An 18,034-nucleotide genomic window follows, 5' to 3' on the forward strand; every position below is an offset into this window, starting at 1 on the left:
TTGTGATATAACATCTCCTGTCACGTATTACTATTACACTGAGACACTAGGGTCAATTTAGGCTGACCAGGAGAGGACATCTGCCTTGAGATCACTGCTTTTCAGGGTACGTGGTAGGGGCTAGGTCGTAGTGGCTTGGGGAATGTGCTGGGGGCTAGGTCGTAGTGGCTAGGGGAAGGTGCTGGGGGCTAGGTCGTAGTGGCTTGGGGAAGGTGCTGGGGCTAGGTCGTAGTGGCTTGGGAAGGTGCTGGGGGCTAGGTCGTAGTGGCTTGGGGAATGTGCTGGGGGCTAGGTCGTAGTGGCTAGGGAAGGTGCTGGGGGCTAGGTCGTAGTGGCTTGGGGAAGGTGCTGGGGGCTAGGTCGTAGTGGCTTGGGGAAGGTGCTGGGGGTTAGGGAGTAGTGGCTAGGGAAGGTGCTGGGGGCTAGGTCGTAGTGGCTTGGGGAAGGTGCTGGGGCTAGGTCGTAGTGGCTTGGGGAATGTGCTGGGGCTAGGTCGTAGTGGCTTGGGGAAGGTGCTGGGGGCTAGGTCGTAGTGGCTTGGGGAAGGTGCTGGGGCTAGGTCGTAGTGGCTTGGGGAAGGTGCTGGGGGTTAGGAGCAGTGGCTAGGGAAGGTGCTGGGGGCTAGGTCGTAGTGGCTTGGGGAAGGTGCTGGGGGCTAGGTCGTAGTGGCTTGGGGAAGGTGCTGGGGGTTAGGAAGTAGTGGCTAGGGAATGTGCTGGGGATTAGGCGTAGTGGCTAGGGAAGGTGCTGGGGGCTAGGTCGTAGTGGCTTGGGGAAGGTGCTGGGGTTAGGAAGTAGTGGCTAGGGAATGTGCTGGGGATTAGGGCGTAGTGGCTAGGGAATGTGCTGGGGATTAGGGAGTAGTGGCTAGGGGAAGGTGCTGGGGGTTAGGGGCGTAGTGGCTAGGGAAGGTGCTGGGGATTAGGGCGTAGTGGCTAGGGGAAGGTGCTGGGGATTAGGGCGTAGTGGCTAGGGTAAAGTGCTGGGGATTAAGGAGTAGTGGCTTGGGGAAGGTGCTGGGGATTAGGGCGTAGGGGCTAGGGGAAGGTGCTGGGGATTAGGGAGTAGTGGCTAGGGGAATGTGCTGGGGATTAGGGCATAGTGGCTAGGGAAGGTGCTGCGGATTAGGGAGTAGTGGCTAGGGAATGTGCTGGGGATTAGGGCGTAGGGGCTAGGGTAAAGTGCTGGGGATTAGGGAGTAGTGGCATGGGGAAGGTGCTGGGGGTTAGGGCGTAGTGGCTAGGGGAAGGTGCTGGGGATTAGGGCGTAGTGGCTAGGGCAATGTGCTAGAGATTAGGGAGTAGTGGCTAGGGGAAGGTGCTGGGGATTAGGGTGTAGTGGCTAGGGGAAGGTGCTGGGGATTAGGGCGTAGTGGCTAGGGGAAGGTGCTGGGGTTAGGGCGTAGTGGCTAGGGGAAGGTGCTGGGGGTTAGGGGCGTAGTGGCTAGGGGAATGTGCTGGGGATTAGGGAGTAGTGGCTAGGGGAAGGTGCTGGGGATTAGGGCATAGTGGCTAGGGGAAGGTGCTGGGGATTAGGGCATAGTGGCTAGGGAAGGTGCTGGGGATTGGGGAAGGTGCTGGGATTAGGGCGTAGTAGCTAGGGTAAAGTGCTGGGGATTAGGGTGTAGGGGCTAGGGGAAGGTGCTGGGGATTAGGGAGTAGTGGCTAAGGGAAGGTGCTAGGGATTAGGGAGTAGTGGCTAGGGGAAGGTGCTGGGGGTTAGGGCGTAGTGGCTAGGGGAATGTGCTAGGGTTTAGGGAGTAGTGGCTAGGGGAAGGTGCTGGGGTTAGGGCGTAGTGGCCAGGGGAATGTGCTGGGGATTAGGGAGTAGTGGCTAGGGAAGGTGCTGGGGATTAGGGAGTAGTGGCTAGGGGAAGGTGCTGGGGATTAGGGCGTAGTGTCTAGGGGAAGGTGCTTGGGATTAGGGCGTAGTGGATAGGGGAATGTGCTAGGGATTAGGGCGTAGTGGCTAGGGTAAGGTGCTGGGGATTAAGGCGTAGTGGCTAGGGGAATGTGCTGGGGATTAGGGCGTAGTGGCTAGGGGAATGTGCTAGGGATTAGGGCGTAGTGGCTAGGGTAAAGTGCTGGGGATTAGGGCGTAGTGGCTAGGGGAAGGTGCTGGGGAGTAGGGCGTAGTGGCTAGGGGAATGTGCTAGCGATTAGGGCGTAGTGGCAAGGGTAAAGTGCTGGGGATTAGGGAGTAGTGGCTAGGGGAAGGTGCTGGGGATTAGGGCGTAGTGGCTAGGGGCTAGTGTTTAGGTAATAGGTGCTTGTGGTTAGGGGTTAGAGTTACACATACCTTCCCAGGTGGCCTTGTGCAGACCCTGCCAGACAATATAGCAGTAGAGAAAGACAGCCAGGGAGTACTGGGAGATGGAGTTGGCTGCAGCAGAACCACTGAGACAGACAGAGAAATATATATATATATATATATATATATATATATATATATATATATATATATATATATATCGTATAATTATTATTATTGTTTTTACCTTTATTTAACTAGGCAAGTCAGTTAAAACCTCTTATGGATAGCGGAGACGGAGATCACACATGTAAAATACTCAATTAAAGCTACACTCGTTGTGAATCCAGCCAACATGTCAGATTTTAAAAATGCTTTTCGGCAAAAGCATAAGAAGCTATTATCTGATTGCCTGCACCATCTGCACCAGCAGTGAACAAAGGAGTTAGCATATTACAACCCTGCAGGCGCTACACAAAACGCTGAAATAAAATATAAAATATGCATTACCTTTGACGAGCTTCTTTTGTTGGCACTCCAATATGTCCCATAAACATCACAATTGGTCCTTTTCTTCGATTAATTCCGTCCATATATATCGAAAATGTCCATTTATAAAGCGCGTTTGATCAAGAAAAAAACAGCTTACAAAAACGCAACGTCACTACAAAATCTTTCAAAAGTTGCCTATGAACTTGGCCAAAATATTTCAAACTACTTTTGTAATACAACGTTAGGAATTTTTTAACGTTAATAATCGATCAAATTGTAGACAGGGCAATCTGTATTAAATATAGGAACGAAAAGAAACCAGCACTGCTTTTCACGTTTTGCACAATTCACAAAAGTGTCCCCAGTTCCGAGTTGGCCTACTTCTTCATAGAACAAAGGAATAACCTCAACCATATTCCAAAGACTGGCGACATCCAGTGGAAGCGGTAGGAACTGAAAATAGGTTCCTATTAAATATCCAATGGCAGAGACAATATGGGGAACAGAGAAGGGAAAAACAAAATCTGAACAGTTAGTCCTCTGGGTTTTGCCTGCTACATAAGTTATGTTATACTCACAGACATGATTCAAACAGTTTTAGAAACTTTTCTATCCAAATTTATGAATAATATGCATATCTTATATTCTTGGCATGTGTAGCAGGAAGTTGAAATTGGGCACGCTATTTATCCAAAAGTGAAAATTCTGCCCCCTAGCTTTAAGAGGTTTTAAGACCAAATTGGTATTTTCAATGACGGCCTAGGAACAGTGGGTTAACTGCATTGTTCAGGGGAAGAACGACAGATTTGTACATTGTCGGTTCGGGGATTTGACACTGCAACCTTTCGGTTACTAGTCCAACGTTCTAACCACTAGGCTACCTGCCGCATGCCTAAGGCATGTTCACGCAGATGAGCAGGGACCCTGGCCATCTTTCTTTTGGTGTCAGACAGATACCTACCCTCCCATCCCATAATAGAAACAGTCAGACAGATACCTACCCCCCCATCTCATAATAGAAACAGTCAGACAGATACCTACCCTCCCATCCCATAATAGAAACAGTCAGACAGATATCCCTCCCATCCCATAATAGAAACAGTCAGACAGATACCTACCCCCCATCCCATAATAGAAACAGTCAGACAGATACCTACCCCCCATCCCATAATAGAAACAGTCAGACAGATATCTACCCTCCCATCCCATAATAGAAACAGTCAGACAGATACCTACCCCCCCATCCCATAATAGAAACAGTCAGACAGATACCTCCCCCCATCCCATAATAGAAACAGTCAGACAGATACCTACCCTCCCATCCCATAATAGAAACAGTCAGACAGATACCTACTCCCCATCCCATAATAGAAACAGTCAGACAGATACCTCCCCTCCCATCCCATAATAGAAACAGTCAAGACAGATACCTCCCCCCCATCCCTTAATAGAAACAGTCAGACAGATATCTACCCTCCCATCCCATAATAGAAACAGTCAGACAGATACCTACCCTCCCATCCCATAATAGAAACAGTCAGACAGATACCTACCCTCCCATCCCATAATAGAAACAGTCAGACAGATACCTACTCCCCATCCCATAATAGAAACAGTCAGACAGATACCTACCCCCCATCCCATAATAGAAACAGTCAGACAGATACCTACCCTCCCATCCCATAATAGAAACAGTCAGACAGATACCTACCCTCCCATCCCATAATAGAAACAGTCAGACAGATACCTACCCCCCATCCCAAAATAGAAACAGTCAGACAGATACCTACCCCCCCATCCCATAATAGAAACAGTCAGAGAGATACCTACCCTCATCCCATAATAGAAACAGTCAGACAGATACCTCCCCCCCATCCCATAATAGAAACAGTCAGACAGATACCTACCCTCCCATCCCATAATAGAAATAACCCCTGAGATGAAACTCCTCCCGGAGGTCGCAGCCATTTAATTGGCTGATTTCTCTGAGCTGATGGGAGATTAAAACAGTGTCTGAATGGGTGGTGTGGGCTGGAGATCATTTGGCTGGCGGGGTTTGTGCTGTATAGCACGTTTGTTCAGTAGAGAGAGTTTTGGAGAGGGGTATCCAATCAGTTTAGATGCCGTGAACAAATGAAATAGTATAGTTTAGCCTACTTCAATGACATGTAGTCTAATAGCCTAGTAGCTAACTTACTCCTACAAGAATTGTTCCAAAATGGCGTAGCAGTCGGTCGTGTGTTTGGTCTTGTCCTGTCCTGTCCCGTGTGTATATCGTTTTCCTCACTTTTTTCCGTGTATACTTTAATCTCACTTTCCATCTAAGGACTGAATATACTCTCCTGCAACCCGCCTCACCCAATGTGGTATGGATCTGCTATTTCTATTACCGGAACCCCCTTCAGAAGCTAGCCAGCTAACTAGCTACTAGTTAGTAGTCATCCATCTAGCTGGTCTATCATAATGGGGTGGCAGGGTAGTCTAGTGGTTCGAGCGTTAGACTAGTAACCGGAAGGTTGCAAAATCAAAACCCGAGCTGACAAGGTACAAATCTGTCGTTCTGCCCCTGAACAGGCAGTTAACCCACTTCCTAGGCCGTGAAAATAAGAATTTGATCTTACTGACTTGCCGAGTTAAATAAAGTTAAAATAAAAAGCAGCAAGGAGGACTGCAGATGTGGCCAGGGCAATAATCTGCCATGTCTGTACTGTGAGATGCCTAAGACAGCGCTACAGGGAGACAGGACAAACTGCTGATCGTCCTCGCAGTGGCAGACCACGTGTAACAATACCTGCACAGCATCGGTACATCCGAACATCACACCTGCGGGACAGGTACAGGATGACAACAACAACTGCCCGAGTTACACCAGGAACGCACAATCCCTCCATCAGTGCTCAGACTGTCTGCAATAGGCTGAGAGAGGCTGGACTGAGGGCTTGTAGGCCTGTTGTAAGGCAGGTCCTCACCAGACATCACCGGCAACAACATTGCCACCGTCGATGGACCAGACAGGAAAAAAGTGCTCTTCACTGACGAGTCGCGTTTTTGTCTCACCAGGGGTAATGGTCGGATTTGCGTTTATCGTCAAAGGAATGAGCGTTACACCGAGGCATGTGCTCTGGAGCGGGATCGATTTGGAGGTGGAGGGTCCGTCATGGTCTGGGGCGGTGTGTCACAGCATCATCAGACTGAGCTTGTTGTCTGTCATTGTAGGCAATCTCAATGCTGTGCGTTACAGGGAAGACATCCTCCTCCCTCATGTGGTACCCTTCCTGCAGGTTCATCCTGACATGACCCTCCAGCGTGACAATGCCACCAGCCATACTGCTCGTTCTGTGTGTGATTTCATGCAAGACAGGAATGTCAGTGTTCTGCCATGGCCAGCGAAGAGCCCGGATCTCAATCCCATTGAGCACGTCTGGGACCTGTTGGATCGGAGGGTGAGGGCTAGGGCCATTCCCCCCAGAAATGTCCGGGAACTTGCAGGTGCCTTGGTGGAAGAGTGGAGTAACATCTCAAAGCAAGAACTGGCAAATCTGGTGCAGTCCATGAGGAGGAGATACACTGCAGTACTTAATGCAGCTGGTGGCCACACCAGATACTGACTGTTACTTTTGATTTTGACCCTCCCTTTATTCAGGGACACATTATTCAATTTCTGTTAGTCAGATGTCTGTGGAACTTGTTCAGTTTAAGTTGTTGAATCTTGTTATGTTCATACAAATATTTACACATGTTAAGTTTGCTGAAAATAAATGCAGTTGACAGTGAGTTTATATAATTGTGGGATTGTTACCAACGTAATTAGATAAAACCCGTGGTATACGGTCTGTTATACCATGGTTTTCAGCCAATCAGAATTCAGGGCTCAAACCACCCAGTTTCTAATGTAAATTCAATCACCCCCTTCACCATCATCATCATCATTCAGATCATTCAACATGTGTAGATACAGTGCTAAACTTGAAGTTAAATTATTTTGTTTCTCACCGGTGTGCTCTGAAGAGGAAACAAAGATCAAACATAGCCTAACAACATGGCTCGCAAACGGGACAATCGTGACATTCGTTTCAATAGAATCACTACATCTTAAATTCAGGTTTGCCTCACAAAATATTGAAGGGCATATCAGATGGTCTGCTTTGCTCATATCAGCCACACCAAGCATAGGGTTGCCATGAGATTGAAAAAAAGACCTGTGGAAAAAATATAAAATAGCTCCACTACGATGAAATGTATATATTTAATGTATTAATTGAATGGTGATGACAGCCTTTCAGGAGATACATTTAAAATCATGTTTTAATGGGATTTTCTCCACCCTACACCATGAATTCTATTTCAAATATGTCTCCCAGTGTGGCTGGTCCTGGGGGAGAAATGATGCATCTAGCAGTTCCTTCTGTGTGTTCCTCGATCCAGAGTTGGAGAGCTCTGGTATCTACACTGAATGTATAGTATGTATGACTCACGCTACGCCCAGGTCCAGCACATAGAGGAAGATGTAGTTGATGAGAGCTCTGGTATCTACACTGAATGTATAGTATGTATGACTCACGCTACGCCCAGGTCCAGCACATAGAGGAAGATGTAGTTGATGAGAGCATTGAGAATGTTCCCCACCACTCCTACTAGCACGGTAGGCCAGATGATACCCTGTAGGACGAAACTCAACATTATCTATAGACCCACCACTCCTACTAGCACGGTAGGCCAGATGATACCCTGTAGGAAGAAACACAACATTATCTATAGACCCACCACTCCTACTAGCACGGTAGGCCAGATGATACCCTGTAGGAAGAAACACAACATTATCTATAGACCCACCACTCCTACTAGCACGGTAGGCCAGATAATACCCTGTAGGAAGAAACACAACATTATCTATAGACCCACCACTCCTACTAGCACGGTAGGCCAGATGATACCCTGTAGGAAGAAACACAACATTCTCTATAGACCCACCACTCCTACTAGCACGGTAGGCCAGATGATACCCTGTAGGACGAAACACAACATTATCTATAGACCCACCACTCCTACTAGCACGGTAGGCCAGATGATACCCTGTAGGAAGAAACACAACATTCTCTATAGACCCACCACTCCTACTAGCACGGTAGGCCAGATGATACCCTGTAGGAAGAAACACAACATTCTCTATAGACCCACCACTCCTATTACCACTATAGGGCCAGATGTTGTTCTATATAGACCCACCACTCCTATTACCACTGTAGGGCCAGATGTTGTTCACTATAGACCCACCACTCCTATTACCACTGTAGGGCCAGATGTTGTTATCTATAGACCCACCACTCCTATTACCACTGTAGGGCCAGATGTTGTTATCTATAGACCCACCACTCCTATTACCACTGTAGGGCCAGATGTTGTTATCTATAGACCCACCACTCCTATTACCACTATAGGGCCAGATGTTGTTCTCTATAGACCCACCCCTCCTATTACCACTGTAGGGCCAGATGTTGTCTATAGACCCACCACTCCTATTATCACTGTAGGGACAGATGTTGTTGTCTATAGACCCACCACTCCTATTACCACTGTAGGGCCAGATGTTGTTATCTATAGACCCACCACTCCTATTACCACTGTAGGGACAGATGTTATCTATAGACCCACCACTCCTATTACCACTGTAGGGCCAGATGTTCTCTATAGACCCACTACTCATTTTACCACGGTAGGGCCAGATGTTGTTCTCTATAGACCCACCACTCCTATTACCACTGTAGGGCCAGATGTTCTCTATAGACCCACTACTCCTATTACCACGGTAGGGCCAGATGTTGTTCTCTATAGACCCACCACTCCTATTACCACTGTAGGGACAGATGTTATCTATAGACCCACCACTCCTATTACCACTGTAGGGCCAGATGTTCTCTATAGACCCACTACTCCTATTACCACTATAGGGCCAGATGTTCTCTATAGACCCACCACTCCTATTACCACGGTAGGGCCAGATGTTGTCTATAGACCCACCACTCCTATTACCACTGTAGGGCCAGATGTTGTTATCTATAGACCCACCACTCCTATTACCACTGTAGGGCCAGATGTTGTTGTCTATAGACCCACCACTCCTATTACCACTATAGGGCCAGATGTTGTTATCTATAGACCCACCACTCCTATTACCACTGTAGGGCCAGATGTTGTTATCTATAGACCCACCACTCCTATTACCACTGTAGGGCCAGATGTTGTTGTCTATAGACCCACCACTCCTATTACCACTATAGGGCCAGATGTTCTCTATAGACCCACTACTCCTATTACCACGGTAGGGCCAGATGTTGTTCTCTAGAGACCCACCACTCCTATTACCACTGTAGGGACAGATGTTATCTATAGACCCACCACTCCTATTACCACTGTAGGGCCAGATGTTCTCTATAGACCCACTACTCCTATTACCACGGTAGGGACAGATGTTCTCTATAGACCCACCACTCCTATTACCACTGTAGGGCCAGATGTTGTCTATAGACCCACCACTCCTATTACCACTGTAGGGCCAGATGTTGTTATCTATAGACCCACCACTCCTATTACCACTGTAGGGCCAGATGTTGTTATCTGTAGACCCACCACTCAATACATAGCAGATATAGAGACCTGTCAGCTGTCCAGAACAAAACAATACATTATCTAAAGACATGTCCTCCTGATCAATACATTTTCTAAAGACATGTCCTCCTGATCAATACATTATCTAAAGACATGTCCTCCTGATCAATACATTATCTAAAGACATGTCCTTCTAATCAATACATTATATAAAGAACTGTACTGGTCAATACATTATATAAAGACGATCCTGATCAATACATTATCTAAAGATCTGTCCCTCTAATCAATACATTATCTAATGACCTGTCCTCCTGATCAATACATTATCTAAAGACATGTCCTCCTGATCAATACATTATCTAAAGACCTGTACTGGTCAATACATTATATAAAATACATGTCCTCCTGATCAATACATTATCTAAAGACATGTCCTCCTGATCAATACATTATCTAAAGACATGTCCTCCTGATCAATACATTATCTTAAGACCTGTCATCCTGATGATGGGGCTGTAATACACTGCACCTGATTCTGCAGATATTTCCCCTGCAGCAGGAACATGAAGGCAGCCTGCAGAGACAGAGAGGAGTCTGAGATGAGAAGAGAGAGTGAATAGAAAGAGAAAAGAGAGAAGGCATGTAGAGAGAGAGAGACAGAGAGAGGAGGCCGAGATGAGAGAGAGAGAGAGAGAGAGAAAGAGAGAGAGAGAGAGAGAGAGGAGGCCGAGATGAGAGAGAGAGAGAGAGATCTAGAGACAGTCCATAGAGAGAGAGAGAGAGAGAGACTGTCAGAGAGAAGAGAGAGAGAGAGAGAAGATTTTCAGAGACATGTCCTCCTGAGATGAGAGAGAGAGAGAGAGACATGTCCTCCTGATCAGAGATTATCTAAAGACATGACAGAGAGGAGGCCGAGATGAGACATTATCTAAAGACATGTCCTGAGAGGAACATGGCCGAGATGAAGAGAGATTAAGAGAGAGAGAGACTGAGACTGGAGGCAATACATTATATAGAAGAGATGAGAGAGAAAGAGAGAGAGAGAGAGAGAAGAGAGAGAGAGACAGAGAGAGGAGGCCGAGATGAGAGAGAGAGAGAGAGAGAGAGACAGAGAGAGCAGACAGAGGAGAGCAGCAAGACACCAGAAATGTCAGAGAGAACTCACCGGCAAGGCTGGCATGAAGATCATCACATACAGCTGGGAGAGCCTGGAACACAAGATGTTGAATCACGTTGAATCACAATGAATCATGATGCTCTAAGTAGTCAGATGGTTCAGTTAGCACAGTGACATTATGTAGTCAGATGGTTCAGTTAGTACAGCACAGTGACGTTATGTAGTCAGATGGTTCAGTTAGTACAGCACAGTGACGTTATGTAGCCAGATGGTTCAGTTAGAACAGCACAGTGACATTATGTAGTCAGATGGTTCAGTGACATTATGTAGTCAGATGGTTCAGTTAGCACAGTGACATTATGTAGTCAGATGGTTCAGTTAGTACAGCACAGTGACGTTATGTAGCCAGATGGTTCAGTTAGAACAGCACAGTGACATTATGTAGTCAGATGGTTCAGTTAGCACAGTGACATTATGTAGTCAGATGGTTCAGTTAGTACAGCACAGTGACATTATGTAGTCAGATGGTTCAGTTAGTACAGTGACGTTATGTAGTCAGATGGTTCAGTTAGTAAAGCACAGTGACATTATGTAGTCAGATGGTTCAGTTAGTACAGCACAGTGACGTTATGTAGTCAGATGGTTCAGTGACATTATGTAGTCAGATGGTTCAGTTAGTAAAGCACAGTGACGTTATGTAGTCAGATGGTTCAGTTAGTACAGCACAGTGACATTATGTAGTCAGATGGTTCAGTTAGTACAGCACAGTGACGTTATGTAGCCAGATGGTTCAGTTAGAACAGCACAGTGACATTATGTAGTCAGATGGTTCAGTGACATTATGTAGTCAGATGGTTCAGTTAGCACAGTGACATTATGTAGTCAGATGGTTCAGTTAGTACAGCACAGTGACATTATGTAGTCAGATGGTTCAGTTAGCACAGTGACATTATGTAGTCAGATGGTTCAGTTAGCACAGTGACATTATGTAGTCAGATGGTTCAGTTAGTACAGCACAGTGACATTATGTAGTCAGATGGTTCAGTTAGTACAGTGACGTTATGTAGTCAGATGGTTCAGTTAGTAAAGCACAGTGACATTATGTAGTCAGATGGTTCAGTTAGTACAGCACAGTGACGTTATGTAGTCAGATGGTTCAGTGACATTATGTAGTCAGATGGTTCAGTTAGTAAAGCACAGTGACGTTATGTAGTCAGATGGTTCAGTTAGTACAGCACAGTGACATTATGTAGTCAGATGGTTCAGTTAGTACAGCACAGTGACATTATGTAGTCAGATGGTTCAGTTAGTACAGAACAGTGACATTATGTAGTCAGATGGTTCAGTTAGTACAGCACAGTGACATTATGTAGTCAGATGGTTCAGTGACATTATGTAGTCAGATGGTTCAGTGACATTATGTAGTCAGATGGTTCAGTTAGTAAAGCACAGTGACGTTATGTAGTCAGATGGTTCAGTTAGTAAAGCACAGTGACATTATGTAGTCAGATGGTTCAGTTAGTAAAGCAGTGACATTATGTAGTCAGATGATTCAGTTACTAAAGCACAGTGACATTATGTAGTCAGATGGTTCAGTTAGTAAAGCACAGTGACGTAATGTAGTCAGATGGTTCAGTGACATTATGTAGTCAGATGGTTCAGTTAGTACAGTGACATTATGTAGTCAGATTGTTCAGTGACATTATGTAGTCAGATGGTTCAGTCACGTTATGTAGTCAGATGGTTCAGTTAGTACAGCACAGTGACATTATGTAGTCAGATGGTTCAGTTAGTACAGTGACATTATGTAGTCAGATTGTTCAGTGACATTATGTAGTCAGATGGTTCAGTTAGTACAGCACAGTGACATTATGTAGTCAGATGGTTCAGTTAGTAAAGCACAGTGACATTATGTAGTCAGATGATTCAGTTACTAAAGCACAGTGCCATTATGTAGTCAGATGGTTCAGTTAGTAAAGCACAGTGACATTTTGTAGTCAGATGGTTCAGTTAGTAAAGTACAGTGACATTTTGTAGTCAGATGGTTCAGTTAGTACAGTGACGTAATGTAGTCAGATAGTTCAGTTAGTACAGTGATGTAATGTAGTTAGATTGTTCAGTTACTACAGTACATTGACATAATGTAGTCAGGTGGTTCAGTCAGTACAGTACAGTGTCATTATGTAGCCAGACGGTTCAGTTAATACAGTGACATTATGTAGTCAGATTGTTCAGTTAGTACAGTGACGTAATGTAGTCAGATGGTTCAGTTAGTAAAGTAGAGTGACATTTTGTAGTCAGATGGTTCAGTTAGTACAGTGACGTAATGTAGTCAGATGGTTCAGTTAGTACAGCACAGTGACATTATGTAGTCAGATGGTTCAGTTAGTAAAGCACAGTGACATTATGTAGTCAGATGGTTCAGTTAGTACAGCACAGTGACATTATGTAGTCAGATGGTTCAGTGACATTATGTAGTCAGATGGTTCAGTGACATTATGTAGTCAGATGGTTCAGTTAGTACAGCACAGTGACATTATGTAGTCAGATGGTTCAGTGACATTATGTAGTCAGATGGTTCAGTTAGTACAGCACAGTGACATTATGTAGTCAGATGGTTCAGTTAGTACAGCACAGTGACATTATGTAGTCAGATGGTTCAGTTTGTACAGCACAGTGACGTTATGTAGTCAGATGGTTCAGTGACATTATGTAGTCAGATGGTTCAGTTAGTAAAGCACAGTGACATTATGTAGTCAGATGGTTCAGTTAGTACAGAACAGTGACATTATGTAGTCAGATGGTTCAGTTAGTACAGCACAGTGACATTATGTAGTCAGATGGTTCAGTGACATTATGTAGTCAGATGGTTCAGTGACATTATGTAGTCAGATGGTTCAGTTAGTACAGCACAGTGACGTTATGTAGTCAGATGGTTCAGTGACATTATGTAGTCAGATGGTTCAGTTAGTAAAGCACAGTGACGTTATGTAGTCAGATGGTTCAGTTAGTACAGCACAGTGACATTATGTAGTCAGATGGTTCAGTTAGTACAGCACAGTGACATTATGTAGTCAGATGGTTCAGTTAGTACAGAACAGTGACATTATGTAGTCAGATGGTTCAGTTAGTACAGCACAGTGACATTATGTAGTCAGATGGTTCAGTGACATTATGTAGTCAGATGGTTCAGTGACATTATGTAGTCAGATGGTTCAGTTAGTAAAGCAGTGACGTTATGTAGTCAGATGGTTCAGTTAGTAAAGCACAGTGACATTATGTAGTCAGATGGTTCAGTTAGTAAAGCAGTGACATTATGTAGTCAGATGATTCAGTTACTAAAGCACAGTGACATTATGTAGTCAGATGGTTCAGTTAGTAAAGCACAGTGACGTAATGTAGTCAGATGGTTCAGTGACATTATGTAGTCAGATGGTTCAGTTAGTACAGTGACATTATGTAGTCAGATTGTTCAGTGACATTATGTAGTCAGATGGTTCAGTCACGTTATGTAGTCAGATGGTTCAGTTAGTACAGCACAGTGACATTATGTAGTCAGATGGTTCAGTTAGTACAGTGACATTATGTAGTCAGATTGTTCAGTGACATTATGTAGTCAGATGGTTCAGTCACGTTATGTAGTCAGATGGTTCAGTTAGTAAAGCACAGTGACATTTTGTAGTCAGATGGTTCAGTTAGTAAAGTACAGTGACATTTTGTAGTCAGATGGTTCAGTTAGTACAGTGACGTAATGTAGTCAGATAGTTCAGTTAGTACAGTGATGTAATGTAGTTAGATTGTTCAGTTACTACAGTACATTGACATAATGTAGTCAGGTGGTTCAGTCAGTACAGTACAGTGTCATTATGTAGCCAGACGGTTCAGTTAATACAGTGACGTAATGTAGTCAGATTGTTCAGTTAGTACAGTGACGTAATGTAGTCAGATGGTTCAGTTAGTAAAGTAGAGTGACATTTTGTAGTCAGATGGTTCAGTTAGTACAGTGACGTAATGTAGTCAGATAGTTCAGTTAGTACAGCACAGTGACATTATGTAGTCAGATGGTTCAGTTAGTAAAGCACAGTGACATTATGTAGTCAGATGGTTCAGTTAGTACAGCACAGTGACATTATGTAGTCAGATGGTTCAGTGACATTATGTAGTCAGATGGTTCAGTGACATTATGTAGTCAGATGGTTCAGTTAGTACAGCACAGTGACATTATGTAGTCAGATGGTTCAGTGACATTATGTAGTCAGATGGTTCAGTTAGTACAGCACAGTGACATTATGTAGTCAGATGGTTCAGTTAGTACAGCACAGTGACATTATGTAGTCAGATGGTTCAGTTTGTACAGCACAGTGACGTTATGTAGTCAGATGGTTCAGTGACATTATGTAGTCAGATGGTTCAGTTAGTAAAGCACAGTGACATTATGTAGTCAGATGGTTCAGTTAGTACAGAACAGTGACATTATGTAGTCAGATGGTTCAGTTAGTACAGCACAGTGACATTATGTAGTCAGATGGTTCAGTGACATTATGTAGTCAGATGGTTCAGTGACATTATGTAGTCAGATGGTTCAGTTAGTAAAGCACAGTGACGTTATGTAGTCAGATGGTTCAGTTAGTAAAGCACAGTGACATTATGTAGTCAGATGGTTCAGTTAGTAAAGCAGTGACATTATGTAGTCAGATGATTCAGTTACTAAAGCACAGTGACATTATGTAGTCAGATGGTTCAGTTAGTAAAGTAGAGTGACATTTTGTAGTCAGATGGTTCAGTTAGTACAGTGACGTAATGTAGTCAGATAGTTCAGTTAGTACAGCACAGTGACATTATGTAGTCAGATGGTTCAGTTAGTACAGCACAGTGACATTATGTAGTCAGATGGTTCAGTGACATTATGTAGTCAGATGGTTCAGTGACATTATGTAGTCAGATGGTTCAGTTAGTACAGCACAGTGACATTATGTAGTCAGATGGTTCAGTGACATTATGTAGTCAGATGGTTCAGTTAGTACAGCACAGTGACATTATGTAGTCAGATGGTTCAGTTAGTACAGCACAGTGACATTATGTAGTCAGATGGTTCAGTTTGTACAGCACAGTGACGTTATGTAGTCAGATGGTTCAGTGACATTATGTAGTCAGATGGTTCAGTTAGTAAAGCACAGTGACATTATGTAGTCAGATGGTTCAGTTAGTACAGAACAGTGACATTATGTAGTCAGATGGTTCAGTTAGTACAGCACAGTGACATTATGTAGTCAGATGGTTCAGTTATGTACATTATGTGAGTTATGATGGTTCAGTGACATTATGTAGTCAGATGGTTCAGTTAGTAAAGCACAGTGACATTATGTAGTCAGATGATTCAGTTACTAAAGCACAGAGACATTATGTAGTCAGATGGTTCAGTTAGTAAAGCACAGTGACGTAATGTAGTCAGATGGTTCAGTGACATTATGTAGTCAGATGGTTCAGTTAGTACAGTGACATTATGTAGTCAGATTGTTCAGTGACATTATGTAGTCAGATGGTTCAGTCACGTTATGTAGTCAGATGGTTCAGTTAGTACAGCACAGTGACATTATGTAGTCAGATGGTTCAGTTAGTACAGTGACATTATGTAGTCAGATTGTTCAGTGACATTATGTAGTCAGATGGTTCAGTCACGTTATGTAGTCAGATGGTTCAGTTAGTAAAGCACAGTGACATTATGTAGTCAGATGATTCAGTTACGAAAGCACAGTGACATTATGTAGTCAGATGGTTCAGTTAGTAAAGCACAGTGACATTTTGTAGTCAGATGGTTCAGTTAGTACAGTGACGTAATGTAGTCAGATAGTTCAGTTAGTACAGTGATGTAATGTAGTTAGATTGTTCAGTTACTACAGTACATTGACATAATGTAGTCAGGTGGTTCAGTCAGTACAGTACAGTGTCATTATGTAGCCAGACGGTTCAGTTAATACAGTGACGTAATGTAGTCAGATTGTTCAGTTAGTACAGTGACGTAATGTAGTCAGATGGTTCAGTTAGTAAAGTAGAGTGACATTTTGTAGTCAGATGGTTCAGTTAGTACAGTGACGTAATGTAGTCAGATAGTTCAGTTAGTACAGTGATGTAATGTAGTTAGATTGTTCAGTTAGTACAGCACAGTGACGTAATGTAGTCAGATGGTTCAGTGACATTATGTAGTCAGATGGTTCAGTTAGTAAAGCACAGTGACATTATGTAGTCAGATGGTTCAGTTAGTACAGCACAGTGATATTATGTAGTCAGATGGTTCAGTTAGTACAGTGACATTATGTAGTCAGATGGTTCAGTTAGTACAGCACAGTGACATTATGTAGTCAGATGGTTCAGTGACATTATGTAGTCAGATGGTTCAGTTAGTAAAGCACAGTGACATTTTGTAGTCAGATGGTTCAGTTAGTACAGTGACGTAATGTAGTCAGATAGTTCAGTTAGTACAGTGATGTAATGTAGTTAGATTGTTCAGTTACTACAGTACATTGACATAATGTAGTCAGGTGGTTCAGTCAGTACAGTACAGTGTCATTATGTAGCCAGACGGTTCAGTTAATACAGTGACGTAATGTAGTCAGATTGTTCAGTTAGTACAGTGACGTAATGTAGTCAGATGGTTCAGTTAGTAAAGTAGAGTGACATTTTGTAGTCAGATGGTTCAGTTAGTACAGTGACGTAATGTAGTCAGATAGTTCAGTTAGTACAGTGATGTAATGTAGTTAGATTGTTCAGTTAGTACAGCACAGTGACGTAATGTAGTCAGATGGTTCAGTGACATTATGTAGTCAGATGGTTCAGTTAGTAAAGCACAGTGACATTATGTAGTCAGATGGTTCAGTTAGTACAGCACAGTGATATTATGTAGTCAGATGGTTCAGTTAGTACAGTGACATTATGTAGTCAGATGGTTCAGTTAGTACAGCACAGTGACATTATGTAGTCAGATGGTTCAGTGACATTATGTAGTCAGATGGTTCAGTTAGTAAAGCACAGTGACATTATGTAGTCAGATGGTTCAGTTAGTACAGCACAGTGACGTTATGTAGTCAGATGGTTCAGTTAGTACAGCACAGTGACATTATGTAGTCAGATGGTTCAGTTAGTACAGCACAGTGACATTATGTAGTCAGATTGTTCAGTTAGTAAAGCACAGTGACGTTATGTAGTCAGATGGTTCAGTTAGTACAGCACAGTGACATTATGTAGTCAGATGGTTCAGTTAGTAAAGCACAGTGACATTATGTAGTCAGATGGTTCAGTTAGTACAGCACAGTGACATTATGTAGTCAGATGGTTCAGTTAGTACAGCACAGTGACATTATGTAGTCAGATGGTTCAGTTAGTACAGCACAGTGACATTATGTAGTCAGATGGTTCAGTTAGTACAGCACAGTGACATTATGTAGTCAGATGGTTCAGTTAGTACAGCACAGTGACATTATGTAGTCAGATGGTTCAGTTAGTACAGCACAGTGACATTATGTAGTCAGATGGTTCAGTTAGTACATTATGTAGTCAGATGGTTCAGTT

General features: G+C 43.7%; 1 protein-coding gene across 1 annotated transcript in view; it reads right to left on the reverse strand.

Moving 5' to 3' along the window:
• Positions 1-403: 403 nt before the first annotated feature.
• Positions 404-18,034, reverse strand: part of LOC135573744 (multidrug and toxin extrusion protein 1-like) — a 46,802-nt gene continuing 29,171 nt past the window's right edge. The window contains exons 5-9 of the mRNA XM_065023440.1: positions 10,517-10,559; positions 9,881-9,925; positions 7,304-7,401; positions 2,299-2,396; positions 404-582 (exon numbers count right to left, since the gene is read on the reverse strand). Coding sequence (XP_064879512.1) covers positions 404-582; positions 2,299-2,396; positions 7,304-7,401; positions 9,881-9,925; positions 10,517-10,559 — 463 coding nt within the window. The remainder of the gene's footprint in view (positions 583-2,298; positions 2,397-7,303; positions 7,402-9,880; positions 9,926-10,516; positions 10,560-18,034) is intronic.

This window comes from Oncorhynchus nerka, linkage group LG10, assembly GCF_034236695.1.
Source record: "Oncorhynchus nerka isolate Pitt River linkage group LG10, Oner_Uvic_2.0, whole genome shotgun sequence".
Lineage (NCBI taxonomy): Eukaryota > Metazoa > Chordata > Actinopteri > Salmoniformes > Salmonidae > Oncorhynchus > Oncorhynchus nerka.